Below are 24,364 nucleotides of genomic sequence, written 5' to 3' on the forward strand. Positions count from 1 at the left end.
GCAGCGTACTGGACAGTACAAACAGCATGAACAATAGCCCAGAAACCCAAAAATTGCATGTTGTGAATTATATGTAGTTCAGAAATGTGGGAACATAATCTTAACTGTTTTGTCTGTTTGTACTTGTGTTTGGTTTTTTTGTTTCCTGAACAGAGATAGGTAATGGAATAGATTTGACATTTAAATTAATACATGCAATACATACATAGACATTTACTTAAAAGTTTGCATGGTAAAGATGAGGAGTGCTGGATGCGCTTCCCTTGTACTCACAGAGTGCATTTCTTGTTTATTCACTGCAATCAAGGAAGAGGGATAGTACCTAGATGACATTAGGTATTTTCTAAATTAGAGGTCACACAAACTAAATGCCTTCATAGGCTAGCAGGTAAGTGGAGTAAAGGATGAAAAGAAGTAATGGGAACTGTGGTAAATGTATTAATTTTGTACCCTGCCTGACTACCTTTACATTCTCATTTTAAGTTTTTAGAACCCTGTGCTGGTCAAACCACACAACTCTGCAGGCTGAGCTGCCGGTTTGTGGCTGTGCCTCAAACACTTAGTGATGGTTTCAGTCATCACTGAAGGACCTCTCTTTTGCAGTTGATTTCTTAGAGCCTTAAGGTATCAGGCCCTGCTACTCCCACAAAAAACCCTTGAATTTGGGGGGCCTGAAGGCTATGTGATAAAGGATTTGGGGGGACTTAATGCTTAACAGGGCTGGCAGCAGTATTGTTCTTATGGGCCAGAGTGTTCCAACCCACATTTTTATCGTCCAACTGACATGACACATACAGAAAAGTTAAACAAATAGATTCAAATCCATCCGTTACTAGTACATTATATATAGATACATATGCACACGTGTGCACAGATGTTCATTGCACTTCACCTTTAATACTTCCACAGGTAATTTCTTAAAGAATAAGGATAGTCTTCTATACAACCATGATACCACAGTCACCGTTAAGCAGAAGAGGGATATTTTCAGCAATATCCTGTGATACGTAGTTCATGTTCACATTTTTGCAGATGGTACCAAGAATGTCTTTTTGTTTATAGTGTGATATCATTTATATAAAATACAAAGCTTGCAAAACAACGTATTTTGCTTATGAATAAACTCAAATATAGCATTTTATGTGGTTACCACTCAGTTACTTACTGTAGAAGAAAGGAGATGTAATCAAGAGGAGGGGTAGGTACACAGGAGATGTAATCAAGAGGAGGGGTACACAGGAGTTTTCTATTATCTTAGTAGTATATTTCTTAAGGTGAGGGGTGTGTGAGTGTTTTTTATATTACACTATAGATTTTCCTACATTTCGATTTTTTTAAGAAACTTAAAGTTTCCAGAGATGTTTAAAGATTAAAATACTGTCCATCCACCTATGCTCTTAGCTGTCTTTTCAGTATAATACACGTCCTCGCTGTCCTGGAACTTCCACTTCTTGCTCTCAGCTTGTCCCATGGTCTGTAAACATATTCAGGTCTTTATAATCTTTAAAATAAATTCCTTTAAACTCCTATTCTCTTGGGGCTATTGTAGAATTTCTCTCTACTTTTAGAGTTCTTAAAAAAATAATCTATACTTGGAATCTCTAATACATTACTTCATTCCTCTGTAACCTGGCTCCTGCTCACTTGGTTCAGGTGGCTCTTACTAAGGGCACTGATCTTCTGTATGCCAGATCCAGACTTTTTTTATTTTTAATTGTGGTTAAAAAACGGACTTTTTCATTCTTATCTTAATATATATCTACATTTTTTATCATTGACCATTTCCTCCTTTTTAAAGCTCTTTCATTCTTTCATTTTTCTTTGACCAGTTTTCAGATTTTATTCCCTCCCATGGCTTTGTTTCATCTCTTTCCCCAGTTTTAGGTTCCATGTCTTCTGGATGTCTTCAGCTGATGTTGGGCCCTTCAAACTCAGCATGTCCAGAATCGAACTCATTATCTTGCCACATACCAGTTTCTCCTTCCAGATCCCATTGTTCAAAAGGTCGGCAACCCCATTCATCCAGTCACCCATCTAGAACTCTTAAAATCATGCTTAACTCTCCTTCTTCTTCATGTCTACAGGCCACTGGTTTATCATGCCCTGCTGATCTTAACTCCAGAACATCTCTCAGCTTTCCTCTCTCCTCTGCACTGCTGCCACCATTGACCTGGTTCAGACACTCACCACCTGGTCTAGAGCAACAACCCTATGAATGTCTTCTGTAGTCGTCTCCCCACAGTCCCTACCCCAGAAACCAGTCATGATCCATACATTGCATTTGGTTGTGGTATTGCCTTTGTCTTCTTTAACCTGCCATGCCCGTTCATTTACACGGTATCCGTGGCTGCTTTCCTAGCTACTATGGTAAGTAGTTGCCACAGAGGCCATCTGGCTGGCAAAACTTAAAATATTTTCTAATTTGCCAGCCCCTGGACTAGAGGCTAGAATAACTAAGGATACATTTTTTTTTTTTTAATTTTTTTTGGCTGCGTTGGGTCTTCGTTGCTGCGCACAGGCTTTCTCTATTTGCGGTGAGTGGGGGCTACTCTTCGCTGCGGTGCGCGGGCTTCTCATTGTGGTGGCTTCTCTTGTTGTGGAGCGCAGGCTCTAGGCGCGTGGGCTTCAGTAGTTGTGGCTCGCGGGCTCTAGAGCACAGGCTCAGTAGTTGTGGCGCACGGGTTTAGTTCCTCTGCGGCATGTGGGATCTTCCCAGACCAGGGCTCAAACCTGCATTGGCAGGCGGATTCTTAACCACTGCGCCACCAGAGAAGTCCCTAAGGGAACATTTTTAACTTTCTCACTCAAATACTATTTGAAATTGTGCCTCTAAGGTTCTCTTATATTCCCAATGATAACAGTTCATACTTCCTGGAAGTACTATAAAACCTAAATACTCTTAACTTCTGAAGGTCTTTCTTTTTGGTGAGATTGGAAGTCTTTAAGGCAGAAAGCACATATTTAGCCATTTTGTTACATGATACATATTTAATTAGAAAATTGTATGAATTTTCCTGGATCTAAATTCTTCCTGAATGAATTATGCAATTCCCTTGAATTATCACCAGTCTTTGCTCTACCCCACATATCTTCTTTCTGAATAGGTGCTACGTAATGCACTGCTATGTTCTTTTTTTTTCTTCCTTTGGCCATGCCTCATGGCTTGCGGGATCTTAGTTCCTCGACCAGGAACTCGACCAGGAATTGAACCAGGGCCCTCGGCAGTGAAAGCGCAGAGTCCTAACCACTGGACCGCCAGGGAATTCCTTTTTTTTTTTAATATTCTTTTTGAGGTATGGTACTAGAGCTGCCCTCAGTCCTGCTAAGGCAATTTTGTATGAGAGTAGGATGCTGATGATATTTTGGATTTCAGATGTTTCTCAGTGCAGTCTTCCAAATCTTAGTTTAAAATTTGTATTTTGCATTACACTCAGTAATATTGAACTGTCCCCTTTCCTCCCATTTCCTGGAAAAGTGTAATTATCACCTTCTACTTAATGATGTTTCTATATGTTTGTCTTCCAGATCATTTGTAATGTTGGCTTTTGGCTTCCTTATGTGTAAGGGAAATATATTATTTGACTTCTTCCAATTCTGAAGTAGTCTCCGACTCTGAAATGTTTTAGTTGTGATTGCTGAGGAGTCCTGCACTTTTTATAGTTTTAGTCAGGCTAGTAATCTCCCCACCCCCACCCTGACTCCCTACCCCACTCCCCTACTCTTAGATTTTTATTTTTCTGTCTAAGCTGCAGTGTTTTTCATAACAAAAATGTCTTTGTGATCCAGCCTTGGTAAATGCAGGTTTTGAGATAGCATTTTTTTTTTTTTTTAAATAAATTTATTTATTTTTGGCTGTGTTGGGTCTTTGTTTCTGTGCGAGGGCTTTCTCTAGTTGCAGCGAGCGGGGGCCACTCTTCATCGTGGTGCGCGGGCCTCTCACTATCGCGGCCTCTCTTGTTGCGGAGCACGGGCTCCAGACGCGCAGGCTCAGTAGCTGTGGCTCACGGGCCCAGTTGCTCCGCGGCATGTGGGATCTTCCCAGACCAGGGCTCGAACCCGTGTCCCCTGCATCGGCAGGCGGACTCTCAACCGCTGCACCACCAGAGAAGCCCGAGATACCTTTTAATTTAGGTTTTTGGGAAAGTGTCGAGTAGATTCCAGATTAAAAATGGAATTTTAGCTAATAATTACTGCTGGCATCTCTTATTTTCCTAAAATGCATGGGAGTACACGGCAAAAGGCAAATTTAGAACATTACCACCTCCAAACTAGGTCATGACCAGATTGTGAGAGAAAGTTTCACTAACATTAAAGGTGATAGAATTGGTTTGCAAAGTGTATTTTGCTGTTTTCTGGGGCTTTTTGCTTTTGATGTATTTGGGCATTAAAAAAAAAAAACAAACTTGTAAGTAGTCAAATCTCTGTTTTTTTAATGGTTTCTTTCTTTGCTTTTATGTATAAAAAATTCTCATTCACAAATAACTTCTTGGTTTCGTCTTAACACTGAATCATTTGGAATTGTTTTTGATAGGTTGTCCATTTAAAAAAATCTTTATAAAGTATTGAATATTCCTTTTCTTTTGCTGATTTAAAATGCTAACTGTTGACATATAACCTTAGATAATATACTTGGGTCTGTTTCTGGATTACTTTTTCTGTTCAATTGAAGTTCTTATGTACTCTGGTAGTACAGTGCTATTTAACTGTTACATGATAACAAGAGTTTTTTTAATCCTCTTATTTGTTTTACGTGAACTTTTAAATCACTTTAATCAAATTACAGACTCTTGTTAGTAATTTTTTTATAATTGAATTATACTTAAAAGGAACATTGTTATATCTTCCTATTGAGGAACAAGTTTCTATACTTAATCAAGTTGTCTGCTATGGCCTGCAGTAAAGTTTAATCATATATGACTTTTTAAGTATTTATGTTAGCTTTATTCCAACTTCCTTTATAGTTTTTTATTTTTTGGCTGTGTTGGGTCTTCATTGCTGCGTGTGGGCTTTCTCTGGTTGCGGCGAGCGGGGCTACTCTTTGTTGTGGTGTGCGGATTTCTCATTGTGGTGGCTTCTCTTGTTGAGGATCACGGGCTCTAGGCGCATGGGCTTCAGTAGTTGCAGCACGCAGGCTCAGTAGTTGCGGTGCACGGGCTTAGTTGCTCCGTGGCATGTGGGATCTTCCGGGACCAGGGCTTGAACCTGTGTCCCCTGCATTGGCAGGCGGATTTTTAACCACTGCGCCACAAAGGAAGTCCCCCAACTTCCTTTATAGTTTTTGTGGCCATTACAATTAGGATCTTTTTTCATCCCATTTTGCTGTAGTCCATGAGATGATGATGGTGATGGCTTGCTTGTTTTAGATTTGGAGAAAAGTGGATGGATTTGGGACTTCGTGATGTTTTGGACAGGAAGGAATCAAGGATAAATGTTAGGTTTTAGGAAACTTACTGAGATGAGGAAAACTAGTAAAGAAGCATGATTGTTTTTTTCCTTTGGGAGGAGGCACCTGTAGGGATATAATCTAGGAGCTGGCATCCTTTCTGAGATATCTAAATGGAGATTTAAAGTAAGCAATTTCTTATATGATTTCTAATTTTGTTCTTCATGAGGGAGGCATGGTGGAATGACATGTGCTTTAGAGATAGGACTGAAAAATAATGATAATCACTGATACACATTAATTAGTGAAAATAATGGTCCTCATTTATTAAGTACCTAATCTGGATCAGATATGGTTCAAAGCACTTTTAATTATTAATCATTTAATCCTCGCAGCTGTGTGAGATAGGTACTGTTACTATTCCCACTTTACAGATGAAGAAACTAAGGCACAGAAAGATTGAGGATCTTACCTGTGGTCACATAGCTGGTAAATGGCAGAGCGGCTTTTAAACCCAAGCAGGCTGGCTTCAGAGTTTTGCTCTTAATCACTACACCAAACTGCCCTTCATGGAGCACTTATTTGAAACCGGCACTGAGCTACATACTTCGCGTATGACAGTAGGTTAACTAAACAACCAGGTAAAGAAGTACGTACGTACTGTTTGTATCCCCATTTTGCAGGTTTGGTCATACAGCTACTACATAGAGTCCAGACTTGCACCTGGGTATCTCTAGAGTTCCAGCCATGTTCTGGGCCACCTTGCTTTTTTACCTAATGATGATTCTTGCCTTTCTTACCTTATTTTCTACCACCTTTGAGCCTCGATTTCCTCATCTGTAAAGTGAAGGTAATGCCTGTGCTCTAGGGTTGTTTCAAGGATTCTGTGACAACATTGCACATAAAGCATGTGCTCCAGCGTGTCAAATGGTGTTGCTGGCAGTGCAGTGCTGGTCTGTTGATTTGCTTTTACCCAGTGAGACTGAGTGACATTTTAGTGTCCTTTATTTCATGAGAAGAATCCTCCTCATGGGCACTGAAAGATGAAAAGCTTTACTTGGCAGCTTAAAACTGCCAAATGATTCTTAATCAGAGAGCAGAAGTCAGAGTCACAGAACTTTAAAATGTATATCTATATATCTATATCTGTATATCTATATTTGGTGAATTATGTATACATTTTTGGTCTCTGTCTGGTCCTTTTTTTTGCGACTCTTTCTAGCGCATCACCTTTTGCTGCTTAACAATTGTGCTTTGAGAGAAAATGATGCAAGATGAACCTGATTTTCCATATTAGCAATACCCTTATAGTGAGTGACACTTACTTTCTGGGCTTACAATGCCTGGTGGTTGGTTCATTGCATCTGGGACATGACTTGAGCATATGTATTACTTAGAAACACTACATATGACTCTGGTTACTACTGTAGTAGAGAACTACAATATGAGCAACCCGCTAGGGACAGTCTAAATGCAAACATCTTATGCAGGTTAATATCTCTGAGGAGTTCTAACTACCAGATCCTTAAACTGAATTGAGAGTAATGAATTTGGGAAAGCATTAGAAGCACTAAAACTGCCTGCCCTACATGCAGTACAATAACTAGATGATAACATCAGTACATAGCAGTAAGTCTAAGATAGGATTATGTGACTAGTCATTAATGTCTTCAAATGTCAGCAGTTGGTTTTTTAATCATAATAACTTTGATCTTCAGCATATCAGCCATTTTTCTGTTGTCTTCTAATAAACATGGCTATTAAGACATTTTTATGAAGGAGAGTAGAACTAAAATTATTTTTACTTGCATGCAGTATTTTTCAGATTGAATATGAACACTAATGAAATGGAAATATAATGGAAAAGGCTTTATAATTCTTATAAACTTGTAATACCCAAAACAGTTGTGTGAAAAAGCTATTCTAAAAAAGTATGGATAGAAAAGGATTCCTAATATATTTCTAATACATTTTATCAAGTTTGGCCTGTTCACTTGTCCTTAACCATTTATATCCCAGCCCCTTCTTTCCCATGTTGGGCCTCCAAGCCTGGGTTGCTCCATTATCCTAATACATCATTACTACCTTGTCCTTCCTGACTCCAAATTCTTTACTTGCTGATATGTTAACAATTCACTCATTCAAATATTTATTGAGGAACTCTTATGTTCCAGGTACTGCTCTAGGCTCTTGGAATAACATCCATGAACAAAGCAGCAAAATTCCCTGCCTATGTGGAATTAATTATTGGATATGGAAAATTGGTGGCTGAGATATAACCAATGCCCTTGTAATTACACTGCCAAGTATTATATCTTGTTGATGTTGAGGAGCCACGTACATTTATAATATATTCATCAGTTTTCCAAACATATCATATATTTCTGTGCTTCTCCTTTATTCTAGATATAAACCACAATACTTCAGGATCCCATTATGAAAATTCGCAGCGGGGACCTGTGTCTTCTACAGGTGACTCTAGCACAAACTGTAAGAATGCTGTTGTAAACGACTCGCCTGAAAAAGAAGCATGGCCCTCAGTCCCTGGCAGTGATCCAGAGTTGGCCTCAGAATGTGTGGACGCTGATTCTGCCTCCAGTTCTGAATCAGAGAGAAACGTCACTATCATGGCTTCAGGGAGCACAGGTGGTGAAAATGATGGCCTTCGGAATAGCACTGGACTTGGATCCCAAAACAAGTTTGTGGTTGGTAGCAGCAGCAATAATGTGGGCCATGGAAGTAGTACTGGGCCATGGGGTTTTTCCCATGGAGCCATAATAAGCACATGTCAGGTCTCTGTGGATGCTCCTGAAAGCAAATCAGAAAGTAGCAACAATAGAATGAATGCTTGGGGCACTGTAAGTTCTTCATCAAATGGAGGGTTAAATCCAAGCACTTTGAATTCAGCTAGCAACCATGGTGCCTGGCCAGTGTTAGAGAACAACGGACTTGCCCTAAAAGGGCCTGTAGGGAGTGGTAGTTCTGGCATCAATATTCAGTGCAGTACCTTAGGCCAGATGCCTAACAATCAGAGTATTAACTCTAAAGTGGGTGGTTCTTCTACCCATGGTACCTGGGGAAGCCTTCAGGAAACTTGTGAATCTGAAGTAAGTGGTACACAGAAGGTTTCATTCAGTGGTCAACCTCAAAATATTACCACTGAAATGACTGGACCAAATAACACTACTAACTTTGTGACCTCTAGTTTACCAAACTCCGGTTCAGTACAGAATAACGAACTGCCTAGTAATACAGGGGCCTGGCGTGTGAGCACAATGAATCATCCTCAGATACAGGCTCCGTCGGTTGTAAATGGCACTTCCCTTTCTCACCTTAGCAATGGAGAGTCAAAAAGTGGAGGCTCTTACGGTACTACATGGGGTGCCTATGGTTCTAATTACTCTGGAGACAAATGTTCAAGCCCTAATGGCCAAGCTAATGGTGACACTGTGAATGCAACTCTAATGCAGCCTGGCATAAACGGGCCTATGGGCACTAACTTTCAAGTTAACACAAGTAAAGGAGGAGGTGTGTGGGAGTCTGGGGCAGTGAATTCCCAGAGTGCATCATGGGGAAATGGTGCAAATTCTGGAGGAAGTCGAAGAGGATGGGGAACTCCTGCACAAAACACTGGCACTAATATACCCAGCGTGGAATGGAGCAAACTGCCTAGCAATCAGCATTCCAGTGACAGTGCAAATGGCAATGGTAAGAAGTTTACAAACGGATGGAAATCTACTGAGGAAGAGGATCAGGGTTCTGCCACATCTCAGACAAATGAGCAAAACAGTGTGTGGGCCAAAACGGGAGGTACAGTGGAGAGTGAAGGTAGTACAGAAAGCACTGGACGCCTTGAGGAAAAAGTAACTGGGGAAAATCAGAGTAGAGATAGACGAAAAATTGATCAGCACACATTACTCCAAAGCATTGTAAACAGAACTGACTTAGATCCACGTGTCCTATCCAACTCTGGTTGGGGACAGACTCCTATTAAGCAGAATACTGCCTGGGATACCGAAACATCACCTAGAGGGGAAAGAAAGACTGACAATGGGACAGAGGCCTGGGGAAGCTCTGCAACACAGACTTTTAACTCAGGGGCATGTACAGATAAGACTAGCCCTAGTAGTAATGATACCTCATCTGTATCGGGGTGGGGAGATCCCAAACCTACTCTGAGGTGGGGAGATTCCAAAGGCTCAAACTGCCAGGGGGGATGGGAAGATGATTCTGCTGCTACAGGAATGGCCAAGAGCAATCAGTGGGGGAATTGCAAAGAAGAGAAGTCTGCATGGAATGATTCGCAAAAGAACAAACAGGGATGGGGTGATGGACAAAAATCAAACCAAGGTTGGTCCGTTTCTGCCAGTGATAACTGGGGAGAAACTTCAAGGAGTAACCATTGGGGTGAGGCTAATAAGAAATCTAGCTCAGGAGGTAGTGACAGTGATAGGTCCGTTTCTGGTTGGAACGAACTTGGTAAAACTAGTTCTTTTACTTGGGGAAATAACATAAATCCAAATAATTCATCAGGATGGGATGAATCTTCTAAACCGAATCCTTCCCAGGGATGGGGAGATCCTCCAAAGTCTAATCAGTCTCTAGGTTGGGGAGATTCGTCAAAGCCAGTCAGTTCTCCAGACTGGAACAAGCAACAAGATGTCGGATCTTGGGGAATCCCATCAGCTACAGGCAAACCTCCTGGTACAGGCTGGCTGGGAGGACCTATACCAGCCCCAACAAAAGAAGAAGAGCCCACAGGCTGGGAGGAACCATCCCCAGAATCCATACGTCGCAAGATGGAGATCGATGATGGGACTTCAGCTTGGGGAGATCCAAGCAAATACAACTACAAAAATGTGAACATGTGGAACAAAAACGTCCCAAATGGCAGCAGCCGTTCAGACCAGCAAGCACAGGTACATCATCAGTTGCTACCATCTGCAAGTGCCATCTCAAACAAAGAGGCAAGCAGTGGCTCTGGTAAGTTTTTATTTTATGGAGTCTGTGTTACAAAGTACTTCACAGTATTGTGAACCTTGTTTCAAGTTACTGTTACTATAAGATCTGTTTGACGAAGTATTTGGATATGCACACAAAGCTTTTTTTAACTCTAATCCAGGAGAAGTTTATAGGGAAGAAAATTATGCGGAAGGTGTTTACCATCAGGGAACAGGGCTCTGCCTTTGGCAGTGTTGGCTGTGAATCCCACACACTCCATTCTCTGTTAGGAATGCTGTAGAAGGCAGAATTGGAAAAGTGATGTCAAGCTGGAATGCTGTACACTTTTTTCAGTTCTTCTGAGTCAAGCCATCACGTTTTGGTTTTATTATTTGACTAAAATATCCCCAGAAATAAAACAAGTGTCTAATAAGCACAGTGCTCTCTAAAAAACTAGGTACTATATTTGGCCTTAGAAGGAATTTACTTAAGTAAGCATGAAATCTAAGTCTATTGGATATAGCGTGTATGTATGTTTGCTTAAAACATTTAATAATATCTTTCTAGTATATTCCACTTTCGTCTTATAGCAAGGAACTAATTCCTATCCTCTGCAAATTATCTTGACAATGACATTTTTCATTAGTTGTCATTGAGATGTGTTGTCTTTGTTAATGGAGGTTTTATTGAATAATAATCCCATTGGATGTAGAGACAGAAGTGTTTTCATGAACTAACCTTTCAGCACCTAATTTTTTTTCTGAGTATTATTAATTTAGGTATAATTCTTAGAAAAAACAGGTATGTGTCTAAGGGAAAGGCTGTTTTGGTTCTTTTAAACAGTGTGTTTATGGCTTGGCTTTGCCTTGCTTTGGACAACCTAATAAAAAATTTTTAAGAAGCATTGTTCAGCATGTATAAAAGTAGGATGCCTACCTATTATTAGTCTTATAGTAAATTGCTTTTTCCAGAACAGTGATGTTGAAAGGTTGTACGTATAGTAAAAATTTTATACACATACTGTACCCAGCTTGATCACCTGCTTTAATTCACTAGGTTTGACTCAGAATGACTTGACTTTTCCAGGAGTTAAATTCATCTTCAAAGGAGGATGACTTGCCATAATTAAGGGTATTCAAAAGAATCTGCTGTACACCCAGAGGGCAATTCTGAAAGAAGAGGTGAAAAAAAAATTCATACCATATAGTTAAATTACAATCATGGGAAATTATTTGTCTTCTTTACATAAAACAGATGCCATCCTTTCTGCCTATCACAACATTATTATTTAATACATAAATGTGAAGGTCTTCTTCTTTTTGTTCCCTAAGTATTCCTTATTGCCCCTACCATGTGCTGATGACTTCTTTTCCCACACTTTCTAAAGGCTGGGGTGAGCCCTGGGGTGAGACTTCTACCCCAGCCACAACTGTGGATAATGGTACTTCAGCATGGGGTAAACCCATAGACAGTGGTCCCAGCTGGGGCGAACCCATTGCTGCGGCATCCAGCACATCCACGTGGGGCTCCAGCTCTGTTGGTCCACAAGCATTAAGCAAATCTGGTAAGTTATTGATAATTCCTGGTTTCCGTTTTGTAGCAGTGGTGATCTCATTGACTATAATTAAGTAATTGGATAATGCTTACGTCATTGATATTGTATCTGTGTATTATCATACTAGAAGATTTCACTATTTGGCTCTTTGAACTTGTTAACGTGGTTTGCTTTATTACCTTTTTGAATTTCCTATCTTTTCTTTTTCTTAGAAGTGTATAACTATTAATGATTTGCATGTACTTCACCAAATCTAAATATTATATTTTACCAAATTGGATTATTTAGAAATAGTCAAGCAACTTTCATGCTATCCAGCACGAGAGACTGAGTATAATAGTCATGGGGACACATGTCCAAACTGTCTGGCTCAGGTTCCAGATAATTCCCTGAATATTACACAGAAAATGAACAGAGTTCAGGAAGGACCCTCAATATTCAGATGAACATTGTCACTATTCCCATAGGAATTCCAAAGGCCGAGTATAGAGATGAGATACTTTCTGCTTTTGACTTGCTGTACTTCTGGGCCATTCTCCTTAAAAATATGTATTAAAATTAATTTTTAAAAATTCTGTTCATCCTCTGGGCCCTGTGCGTCACCATGCAGCTTGCTAAGCAAGTACGAACAAGAATGCCACCGATGTCCCATGTTTAGGAACCCTCTGATTTGTAAAAGCATGGCAGGTGTTTTATTGAAAATTTTAATAAAAATAAATTCTTGTTTAATGTAGCTTTTAGCTCAGCATGTAACATACGTTTTTGCCATGCAGATCTGGTAAGGGAGATAAAAGAGGGTTTTTTAGGTTCTCCCCCAGCTCTGCCTGCTTAATGAATGCTCAGCCTCCAGAGAGAATTGTTTGATTAAAGCATGTTTCTCTTTATCACAAATCCACAATCAGGGCCAAAATCTATGCAAGATGGCTGGTGTGGTGATGATATGCCATTACCTGGAAATCGCCCCACTGGCTGGGAAGAGGAAGAGGATGTAGAGATTGGAATGTGGAATAGTAATTCATCTCAAGAGCTTAATTCATCTTTAAATTGGCCACCATATACAAAGAAAATGTCATCGAAGGTAAACATTTCAAGGGCAAAGCCCTTGAAACTTTAAATTCCAAAGGTAGTTTACCCACGGAAAACTAATGTCCTGCCTACCCGTTTATGGCAATCAGTATAGTCTATGCAGTCCCCAACTTAGGTAGAACCTCTTGTATGGGCAGCCACCTAGAAAAACACGAGACTACAGGAACTTCCTTTCTCCCCACTGCTACAGCTTGGGATTTCTCTCCTCCTCCCCCTCCACCAGTGCTGCCTGGGACAACCCCTCGCCCCAGGGTGGTGCCTGCAGTGCCGAGGATGAAGAGAAGGGCAAATCTCCATGTCGACTCTTTCCATCCCACTGCCAGTTCGTCTCCCATTCCACCTCCTCAGCTGGAGTCCCCGACCTCCCCATTACCCAGAGTTACCATCCTCCTCATTCATCCCCCATCTTTGTCCCTTCTCCACCCTGAAAGGTCCTGTGACAAAAATCCCTAGGAATGAATAGAGTTTTGTTTTGCTTTTAAATGTGGACAGATCTTATCCCAAACCTGGCTGTTCATCAGAATTGTATGGCATTTGTTTAAAAAGTATAATTTCCTGTACCCTAGGCTACTGTTGTTTTGGAAATTGGACCAAGTTTCTTGTCCTGAACAAGCTCTCTGAATGTTTCTGATGCAGAGCCAGGTTTGAGAACACTGGTGTCAGATTTTCTTGGGGACCGTTTCGAAAATATGTGCCTAGTCCCCCAGGTGATTCTGATATATCCTCTCCACCCTATTTGAGAACAGTTTCTTTTTGAGGGACCTTAGAAGTCAAATACCCAGTAGCTCACTGCCAGGGTCCCTCCCTTTTTATCCTGGGATTCTAAGTCTAGGACCTGCCATTTTCATTTTTAAAATTTTTCATTTGGCTGAATTTGCCTACTGCCTCACCATATAGCTTATGAAGTGCTTTCCCATATTTTACATAAATCATTTGATCCTCATAACCTTCTGAGATAGAATACTGATGAGGAATTTGAGACTGGAAAAAGTGGTGACTTGCCCAAAGTTGCATAACTAGTAAGTGACAGAGCAAGGACTTAAGTTTAGGTCTTCCAATTCCAAACCCTGTGTTCTTCCCACTGGACCATGCTGTTTTGTGACTTTGTCTTTCCTTACAGGGTCTGAGTGGCAAAAAAAGGAGAAGGGAAAGGGTGTGTAGCCTTTTTACTCTTTCTCCTTTGTTTCTACTAGTAAAAATCTTTTAGAAAGCAACTGCAAATATTTATTTAGCCTCTGCTGTGTGCCAGGTACTGTGCTTGGTGCTGGGGGTTCAGAAACACTAGGATAAGAGCATACCTTCAAGGAGCTCAGGGTCTAGTATGGGGCATTAAGAGTTGCTCTAAGGAGTGTTAGCTTGAATTTGGAAGATGCCTGGGAGTGGGGTGTGTTAGGGAAAGTGTTAGCCTGATGTTACTAAAATACAGAATTTTAGGGAAGAGGTGACAGTCTAATCTGTAGTTAGATTAGGGGCAGATACCAAAGTGTTTTCAGTAACATGCCAGAGAATTTGAGCTTTATTTTGTATAAAATATGGAGCCAATCAAATTGAATAGAAGGCAACATCAGTTTGGTTTTTAAAATTAATTTCTTTAAAGAAAGCTAACCAGTGATAGTATGAAAGATAAATTGGAACAGAGGAGAGACCAGAGTTAGTGATCTTAGTTAGGAAGCTTCTGCATTCATTCTGGTTAGAAAGGACAGCCTGAATTGGGAAGCAAGAATAAATATTTAGTAGAAGGGATTGTTGTGAGAGACATTTGGAATAAAAGAGACAGGTCTTGGCAACCAGTTAGGCACGGGGTGGGGGTGAAAAAGGAAAAGGAATCAAAGCCTACTTCAGAAACCTTGGAAAGGGTTAGATGCTTGCTTCAGAGACCTGCAGTTAGGGGGAAATTACGAAGCTGTGTTCTGTTCCACAGTCAGAAGGAATAGGTAGTAGCAATGGGAAAGGGAAATGAAGGCAACAAACTGAGAATGGTTCTGTGATCCTCACGTTAATGGGAGGCCTTGGTCTCTATGGCTTCCAGCCTCCCCGTCTACCAGACTGCTAATCATGGACCATTTATTCTCTCAAGTCATGTCTCCAAGTAGTTTCCGTACCTCCCATACCCTAAGCAGCCACAGAAAGCCAACACCAAGTAGGAGGAATCCCAGCTTTAGTTGCTGCTGGGGATACTGTGTTCTTGGCAGCATAAATTGGAATTTTAAAATACTCTTTCATATGGAAACATATGGTGTTTTTTCAGTACAGTGCACATAGCATAATTAAATTATGGGTTTAATTGGTTTCTTTGGACTAACCTGAAACCTGGTGACTCTTCTTACTTTGGTTTTGTGTGAGAATTCTACAAATCCAAATTATAATTAATCTTGTAGGACACAGTTCATTTATAAATTGGAAACTGTCGGATGAACAGTTCTCCATTATCCAGAGGACCTTTTTACTTTTTGTGGGTCATCAAGGCCCTTTGCTTCTGTCTTTTCCTTCTGACTGCTTGCCTTTAGAGATTTCTCTGTGCATTACAGCTATACCAGAGGACTGGAGCAAAGGAAGTTGAAAATCAAATAAGTTGATTTTTAATTATGAACAACTCTGTGAGAAGAGTTGGTTGGAGGAGAAATTTATTGGCTAAAAATGAGAGTTGGGAATTGTCTTGAAGTTTTATTAATCCATCACTATACCCAGATAAATAGAGATGGCCATGGCATCTTTCTACTCTTTTATTTTACAAAGGGAATGATGAAAGGTGGAAACAAACAAGAAGAAGCATGGATAAATCCATTTGTTAAACAGTTTTCAAATATCAGTTTTTCGGTAAGTATGTTTTCTTGGCGACCTCCTCCCCTTTTAATGGTGATCCATAAACTTACCCTAATTTCATTTTTTTGTTTTCTTAACAAATAATTCTTTTGAGTCCTTATGAATATGCTGAGGTTAGAATAAAATTTTCCATGAGGTCTTTTTCTTTTCTTTTTTTAGCTAAAAACATTGATCACATATCTTTTTTTTTCATGTCTCATTTAAAAAAATTTTTTTATCATATTAGTGAAAAATGAAGTTTTATGAGCCACTTAAATTTCACAGATAAGGAAATAAAGTAAAATTCTTCACTTTTAATTTATTTTCATTGATAAGGTCTACTTACATGCTACTTTTTCCTTCTTCAGAGAGACTCACCAGAAGAAAATGTACAGAGCAATAAGATGGACCTTTCTGGAGGTAAGAAAAAATTAAATCAGTTTGAGTTTTATATTCATCATTGATGGAGAAACTTATCTGTGACATGATCCTACTAAAAGAGCACTGACCTTGACCAGGAGAGGGAGACCTGGGTTTCTGTTTCAGTGTTCCTATTCTCTCTAGCATACATTAGAATGTGGGGATTTTATGAGTCAGTGTGCCTTTTAAAGTGTAAGTCACTGTGCAGATCTAAGGTAGCGGTACTGTTAGTCTTTGGTTACCTCAAATTTAGTCCTGTCAAGAATAAGTTATCCAGGTTGAGTGATATAGTCTTCTTAATTTAGGGAACAGTGTGTACAAAGACCCAGATACATGATAGAGATATCTTAAACCATACTGGAGAAATAACAAGTAGTTCCACGTAATGGAAGAAGAAATATAAATTGGTTGAGGTGGTGGGAGTGTGGTGACGGTAAAAGCTTTACCTAGGTGAGGTTGCTAGAAAACTAGGTAGGTGCTAAATCATGAGGAGCTTGGGTGTCTGAGCTTTATTCTGAAAGTATGGGATTAAAGAATTTTAAGCCAGGAGAATGAAATGATTTGGTTTTATGTTTTACAAAAATAATCATGGCTGTAGATTGAAAATATCTTGGGGCAGAAAACATTGGCAGCAGAGGAAGACTAAAAGATACTAAACATAGCAAAACCAGTTAGAGATTTGTTGCTGTAGCCGGTGAGAATTTTCAAAGCTCTAAACTAAGACAGTTGGTGGGAAGAATCTGAATTCAGTGGAGATATAGGAATTAGAATCAATAAAAGTTGATGACTGGCTTGAATCGATTTGCTGTGGAGGATGAGGGTGAGGGTGCGGTAAAAGGTGAAAGATAATCCCCAGCTTTCTTGCCTGGACGGTTTAGTTTGTGGTGCTGTTGCTGTTGTATCCGTCCGAGTCCAGGCAGAAGAGAGAGACTACGTAGTGATCTGAACAGGGAACGTTTAATACAAATGTAAAGAGTCACTGTTAGACTAATGAGGGATTGGCTAGGAAGGGGTAATAACGAGACTCCTCAAGAATATATGAATACATGAATAGCAGGTATAAGAAGTAACCTAAAGACTAAATTGTAAAATCAACAGCTTAAACAGCTGTTCAACAGCTTAAAAAGTGAAAAAAGGGAAGAGAAAAGAAAATGGCCTATACAGATAAGCAATAGATAACATGCAAAACTACTGCCATCCTTATTTCTGTAATTGGTCACAAGCTCTCGTTGGTATCTTTGGCTTCCTTCTTTTACTACCCATTCCATACTTCCCCACTGTCAGCCAGCACCTCAGCTGCTCTGGGTTCTTTTGCTGATGGAGTGACCCAAACCTTCATTCCTGCAGGGTCTGAGCCCTCGGTCATCTTGCCTTTTTTGGTTGTTATAGTTTTTTCATTAACCTTTACTACTGGGCATGGAACTACTAAGAAGCACCCCCAGAAGCACACACCCACCCCCTGCCCACCTGCCCGGATTCCAGAGTCTTCGCTGCCTTCATTTTGTAGCAGGAAACCAGGTCCCCCTTGGTAATCAGAGTCAGTCACTCCAGCCAGCAGGTGACCCCCCCCCCCCCGCCCCCTTGCCAGCTGGTTCAGTGACATCGGTTCTTAACTGCATCCTGTAGCACAGAAGCCCATCCTTTTAGGATGTTGTCTTTCAGCTTGCTTTGTAACTGGGTCTTCAGGAACCACTTGTACCTATCAGTTTGGCTAGCTACTTTTGGGTGATGATATATGTGGTAAGACCAGTTAGTTAAGCCCATTACTCTACTTCCTTTACTATGAAATGAGTTCCTTGATCACGTCCTCACAGTGCTGTGAGGAGTGATGGATAAGGCCTTTTGTGAGATCATGGATGGCAGGGGAAAAAAGTCCGTATCCAGAATATGTGTCTATTCCTGTGATGACAAGGCTCTGCCTCCTCCATGGCTCACTGAATGGCAGAGAGGTTGCTGTGCTGCTGTGCTGTTGGAACTTGCTGGAAATCTACCCTTCTAGGGTGCTGGGAAAAGCTGTTCATGGAGAGATGTCTCACCTTAGACACTCTGCTACAAAGCTGCTTGGAGGTACGTGGGAATGCTGGGAGAAGGTGGCCTCTGAGCGAGGCTGACCACCCTGCACTGCAAGTGTAGGGCACAGGAGAAGCTGGAAGCACTGCCAAAGCCGCCAAGGGCACGTAGGCAAAACTGCCGCCTGCAGTGTCTCTCCGGCGCCCTCTAGTGACAAAGCCTCAGTGCCAGCTGGCGAAGGAAAGAAATGTAGAGCCCAGATATTTTCACAGAGCAGTCAGAAAGTGTGAATTTGAAGCTGAGAGACAATAAATCAATAATTGGCCATTATTTGAGATAGGAAATATAGTAGGAGAAACAGGTTTGATAGACAAGGTGACTGAGTTTAAAGTTGCTATGACAACCATGTGGTGATGTCCAGTAAGCAGTAGAAAATCTGGATGTGGAGCTTAGAAGAGATAGGGCTGGAGATAGTAAGTGTAACTAGACACTGATGATAGTACAGCCTCAAAAATAGGTTGACTAGGGAATTCCCTGGTCGTCCAGTGGTTAGGACTCCACGCTTTCACGGCCAAAGGCCTGGGTTCGATCCCTGGTCAGGGAACTAAGATCCTACAAGCTGCGCCAGCACGGCCAGGAAAAAAAAAAGGTAAAAAAGTTTAACAAAAAAAGAAGGTTGGCTGGAGGCTTATAGAGTAATGGACCAAAGACAAACTCTAGGGGGAATAATGACATTTAAGGAAAGATCTGAGGAGAAATGGAACAAGTTAGAGTAGAATAGAGTAATTTTTCAGTAGTCAGATGAGAATAGAGATTTGAGAAGAGGAAAGTGATTGTCTTGGAATGGATTTGATCCTGGGGGTTAGGACAAGTCATTGGTAACTTTAGCCAAGGGTCTTCTTAAAGGATTGGTCAAGGGGCGGCTGCCACGTTTGGCACTCAGATGGTTTTTAAAGTGATGCGGGGACTTCCCTGGTGGCCCAGTGGTTAAGAATCTGCCTGCCAATTCAGAGGACACGAGTTCAAGCCCTGGTCCAGGAAGATCCCACGTGCCGCGGAGCGGCTCAGCTTGTGCACCACAACTACTGAGCCTGTGCTCTAGAGTCCACAAGCCACAGCTTCTGAGCTTGTGTGCCACAACTACGGAAGCCCGTGTGCCTAGAGCCCATGCTCCGCAACAAGGGAAGCCACCTCAATGAGAAGCCCACGCACCGCAACGAAGAGTAGCCCCCACTCGCCGCAACTAGAGAAAAGCCTGCGCGCAGCAACAAAGACCCAACGCAGCCAAAACTAAATAAATGAATGAATGACTGAATGAATAAAGTGACGCGGAATGGTTGGAGGAGTGGTTTGGAGAGAGGATGTATCGTGCCACTTTTTGAAAAGATTTTATTTAGGTAGGCAAAAATAATGTGGATTGTTAGGAAAGAACAGCTTGGAGAGAGACTTGGAAGAAGAGTTGGTTGGGTTTGGTTACAAGATTAGATGTGGAGAGTGAGGAAAAGAGTTCAAGATGGCTAGCTTGGGTGCGTCAGTGAATGGTGACACCGTTAACGGGCGAAAGAGAACAGAGGAGAGGTTGTTGCAAAAGTTCGTTGCCAAAAAAAAAAAAAAGTTCGTTGCCATTTAAGGGAGAGCTCTTAATTACAAGTGCTGAAAGGTGGGTTATTCACATATCTGGACCAGTACTTCTGGAAAGCAGCAGCATTTGAAAATTGTACCTATTTTAAGAATACTTTCCTTTTGTTAAAATTTTTCTTTTCCACTTGCCTAGGATGAGGGTAGTAGGGGTGAGTGTTGTGGTGGCTGCAGCAGCAGGCATGTCAAAGAAGGACAGCAGTTGCAAAGAAATTATGGGTGAGATCTGAGGACTGAGAAAATGTGGAGCCTGAGGAACTGGGAAATGGGAGGAGAAGGTATTTTCGCAAGGTAAAAACCAAGGTCTCAAGGCTGTGTGACTAGGAGAATGAAGATGCCACTTTTGAGTCCCATGAGGATCTAGGGGCGATATCATGTGCTTGGTTTCACCTGTCAAAAGTGACAAAGGGGCATTCAAGTGGCTGTGCTTAGCAGGCAGTTAAAGATGTGCGACTGAGCACAGGAGTGAAGTCAGAGTAGGCATTTGTATTTGAGGGTCACCTTGGTAGTGAATAAGCCTGAGGGAGGCCAGTTTGAGAGAGAGAGAATTGAAAGAGTGAGACCTTGAACATACTGAGTACATCCCAGCATCGAAGAAACACAAAGAAGTGGGCTCAGCTATGGAAAGAGGAGGAGAAAGAGAACCCAGAACGGGTATAATAAGATAAGGAAGTGAAGTTAGAGATTTGTTTAAGTAGGATTGTAGCCTGGGAGCTGGCTATTTTGAGTAAAGATTTTTTGCCGGACAGGGGCTTTCCATGAGAGGAGGTCATATTTATTGCAGCTTAGTCAGAATGAGGAGAGCGGAGCAAGCCCTGAGAAAAGAGGAAGACCTTTCCCTGTCTGCTAAATGGGGGTGATGATAGTAGAGTTATTAGCATTAAATGAGAATGCACGTTCAGAACGGTGCCTGGCACTTTGTAAGCATCTGCTAGATGATGGCTTGTCTTGGTGCTATTTCTGTTGTTTGTTATTGCAAACTATGTTGTTATTTTAAAATTAAGCAGATTATAGATGGCCAAAGATGTCTTAACCGTCTATTTCCTAGTCTATTTTCAAGTTAATTTGGTTCAATAAAATAACAGTATTCGCTAAACCCAACTTGTGAGGAATGCAAGATTTATTAAATGCTAGTGCATTCTTCACATGTCCTGGTCAAGGCAGAAGTCATTTTGGTTTGGAAGTGAGTATTTTTCTTTCTACTGTACATTTATCTGAAACCATCTAGGTTAATTATCTTCCTACTTGATAACGTAGTCTCCTGCATTTATTAGGAATGTTACAAGACAAACGAATGGAGATAGATAAACATAGCCTAAATATTGGTGATTACAATCGAACGGTCGGGAAAGGCCCTGGTTCTCGGCCTCAGATTTCCAAAGAGTCTTCCATGGAGCGCAGTCCTTATTTTGATAAGGTAAGTTGTTCGTTTGTTTTTTGTTTGTTTTTCCCTGTGGCTAAGAAAGCAATACACTTAATAGCATAATTTTCTCATTAACAATTTAGAACATTTAATATAATATAAAGTGTTATAACCCAGTGCCAAATATTACTGGACTTGTAGTTCATTGTCCTTTTATGTCTCGATTTATCATAGGGGTTGCATTTATATTTTCCTCTTAATCCCATAAAGTATGTTTGGTTCTTTTTATGTACTCTAGAATTAACACTAATCCGATCTCTTCTGTTTTCTACCTGTTTCCTGTTGATGCTGGAATGTCATATGACTTCTCTTCTGTTCCTGCAATGATTTCTCCCTTCCACTTGTTTGCTTGGCTGGTGTTGCACATCTTTCTGTCTGTCCAATCAGGATGGCATTGTAGCAGATGAATCCCAAAACATGCAGTTTATGTCCAGTCAAAGCATGAAGCTTCCCCCTTCAAATAGTGCACTACCTAACCAGGCCCTTGGCTCCATAGCAGGGCTGGGTATGCAAAACTTGAATTCTGTTAGACAGGTAAGTCCACATGAGTATTTTAGGCTCTCTGTTGATTTGTATAAGTAATAAGATCTCTCTTACATGTAGTTGCTGTGTTTAAATCAATATTACAGTGTGGTAATGAGGTGTTTATCCCTAAAGAATCCCAGTGTTACTTGGTGGCGGTTGTTTGTTTTCGTAGAATGGCAATCCCAGTATGTTTGGTGTTGGAAACACAGCAGCACAACCCCGGGGCATGCAGCAGCCTCCAGCACAACCTCTCAGTTCATCTCAGCCTCATCTCCGTGCTCAAGTGCCTCCTCCATTACTCTCCCCTCAGGTCAATAAATTCCCACTATATTCTCTACTCTTTATCTGGAAAAGAACCTTGAATACATTTATATTTGAATGAGATGACTAGTTGACCATCATAGTATTCATTGGCAACTTTGAGATGAAACTAATTCTGAATTAGTTATTATTACAGAGGGATGTGGGTAGGGTGAAGAAAATGAGTCAAAGATAATTTAAACCTAAAATTTATCATTCTCTTTCATAAAATACCTTGAGGGGAGGAAGACAATAGCAAAGTAAATTGACTGGCTTAAGATTCATCTCTGTCACTGTATACTTAACATGTGAAAATATATGTGAACAATAAATTAGTGAAGTCAAGAAAGACAATTATTAGAACACAATCCCCCCCCCCAGTAATAGTCCACAAATTTTAATTGCTCTACTGATAATTTAAAATACACAGTACATTTTGTTAGCTTGAGTTACTTTTATTTACTGTTATTATTAACCTACCATTGTGATCCTAAGGTTCCAGTTTCATTGCTGAAGTATGCACCAAACAACGGTGGCCTGAATCCGCTCTTTGGCCCTCAGCAGGTAGCCATGCTGAACCAGCTATCCCAACTAAACCAGCTTTCTCAGATCTCCCAGTTACAGGTAAGTAGAATAATAGCCTTACTCAGTATACATTTATTGAGTGTCTACTGTGTGCTAAACACTAGAATGTGCCCAGGAAGTGTTGCAGGAAACAAAACGGGCATAGTCATGGCCTTCAGGGAGCGTACAGTCCATTTGTGAAGACAGATGGTGAACTCGAAGGGCAGGGTGCTCTGTGAGCAAGGCCAGCCAAGTCTGGGCTGGTGGTCGGGGTGTGATGATCAGGAGAAATTTCCCTGGTGAAGTGGAAGTTTAGATTGAGCAAAAGACTGAATTCAACATAATGGCTGGAGGCCAGAGAGTCCAAACAAGAGATATTAGATGAGGCAGGGCATGTGGGCATTGACTAGATGAAACCATGCCTTTGTAGGTCCCTCTGCCACCGTCACTCTAGGGCACGCTAGTCTATGATGACGTGATACTGATGACCTTTTTGCAATCTTCCCTCCAGCGATTGTTAGCGCAGCAGCAAAGGGCGCAGAGTCAGAGAAGCGTGCCTTCTGGGAACCGGCAGCAGCAAGACCAGCAGGTAGATCTGATCCTTCCCCTTGCTTTGCTTGTTCTCAACTTATATCAATTCCATCGTAAGAGGACAGTCGAAATGCCTTTATTAAACTATAATGGAAAAGGTTGTTTATTAAGTCTTCTGTCTGCCCAGAAGTCTTATTAACTGGTATATAGTGATTCTTCACCTTCCTGCTGAGAAGGAAGTGAATTCAAAAATGAAGGGGAATGAAGGTGTCTCTAAAGACTTTTCTCCACAATTTTTCACAGTCATCTTGTCGTTTTAAGGGTCGACCTCTTAGTGTGCAGCAGCAGATGATGCAACCATCTCGTCAACTTGATCCAAACCTGTTGGTGAAGCAACAGACTCCGCCGTCTCAGCAGCAGTCACTCCATCAGCCAGCCATGAAATCTTTCCTTGAAAATGTCATGCCCCACACTACACCTGAGCTGCAAAAAGGGCCATCACCAATAAATGCTTTCAGCAACTTCCCCATAGGTGGGTTTCTCCTTGGCCAAAGCATTCGGCTGGTGCTTCATGACCACAAGTTAACATCCTGCTCTCTTACCTGTCCAGATGTTCTCTTGTGAGTGCCACGCTGATCTTTAGCTGTTCCCTCTCAGAGAGTGGCCACGCCCCTTCTAGCGTTAGCCTCTTCATGCTTCAGGAAGGCCCTTCTCCATTCGAGAAAATCACACTATTTAAAAAATCCCATGCTCTTTTGAAATGAGTTAGTGTAAAGATATTATTTCTTTTTAACACTCAGATATCTGAATTGTAGGATATGAATTGGAGGGGAGGACTGAAATTATTAGAGCACGCCAGAGAAATTTTGAGCAGTGCTGCTTTGAGGAAACAACTGGGAACAGTCACATCTGAAATTTTAATTACTGTTTAAATATTTATAAATGATTACTGGCATAAATGTAGAAAATAGGGGTGAGAGAAGGGATTGCCTTTATTCCTTTTGCCGTAGCTCCCCCCCCCTCTCTTTTTTTATGATGTCTCCAGGCTTTTTATTCCCTCTGGGAATTTCAGGCTTATATGTCTTCTCCTTCCTTAGGTCCCTTTTCTTCTTGTGCCTTTGAATATATTTTGACCTTTGATTGTTCACACCCTATTCATTTTACTTTTGCTTTCTCTCTTGTAAAC

The 24,364-nt window shown here is 41.0% G+C and overlaps 1 protein-coding gene and 2 long non-coding RNA genes across 14 annotated transcripts in view; 2 read left to right on the forward strand and 1 right to left on the reverse strand.

Annotated features, from left to right (window-relative positions):
- Window positions 1–24,364, reverse strand: part of LOC309645687 — a 702,435-nt gene that overhangs the window by 244,632 nt on the left and 433,439 nt on the right. The window lies entirely within an intron of this gene.
- The window catches only part of TNRC6A (trinucleotide repeat containing adaptor 6A), a 96,555-nt gene that overhangs the window by 49,639 nt on the left and 22,552 nt on the right, over window positions 1–24,364 (forward strand). For 6 of the 12 annotated variants that reach the window (XM_082430920.1, XM_082430925.1, XM_082430931.1 and 3 more), the window contains 12 exons: window positions 7,790–10,366; window positions 11,712–11,888; window positions 12,782–12,957; window positions 14,086–14,118; window positions 15,702–15,782; window positions 16,136–16,187; window positions 21,110–21,252; window positions 21,646–21,792; window positions 21,956–22,093; window positions 22,579–22,707; window positions 23,159–23,236; window positions 23,500–23,710. In XM_082430920.1, coding sequence (XP_082287046.1) covers window positions 7,790–10,366; window positions 11,712–11,888; window positions 12,782–12,957; window positions 14,086–14,118; window positions 15,702–15,782; window positions 16,136–16,187; window positions 21,110–21,252; window positions 21,646–21,792; window positions 21,956–22,093; window positions 22,579–22,707; window positions 23,159–23,236; window positions 23,500–23,710 — 3,942 coding nt within the window. The remainder of the gene's footprint in view (window positions 1–7,789; window positions 10,367–11,711; window positions 11,889–12,781; window positions 12,958–14,085; window positions 14,119–15,701; window positions 15,783–16,135; window positions 16,188–21,109; window positions 21,253–21,645; window positions 21,793–21,955; window positions 22,094–22,578; window positions 22,708–23,158; window positions 23,237–23,499; window positions 23,711–24,364) is intronic. The other 6 variants (XM_082430928.1, XM_082430929.1, XM_082430922.1 and 3 more) reach the window with 4 other exon arrangements.
- Window positions 16,194–19,835, forward strand: LOC309645694. The gene is made up of 2 exons (XR_014255022.1): window positions 16,194–18,254; window positions 19,209–19,835. It is a non-coding gene; the product is annotated as an uncharacterized lncRNA (long non-coding RNA).

Source organism: Balaenoptera physalus (assembly GCF_965194825.1).
Source record: "Balaenoptera physalus genome assembly, chromosome: 16".
NCBI lineage: Eukaryota > Metazoa > Chordata > Mammalia > Artiodactyla > Balaenopteridae > Balaenoptera > Balaenoptera physalus.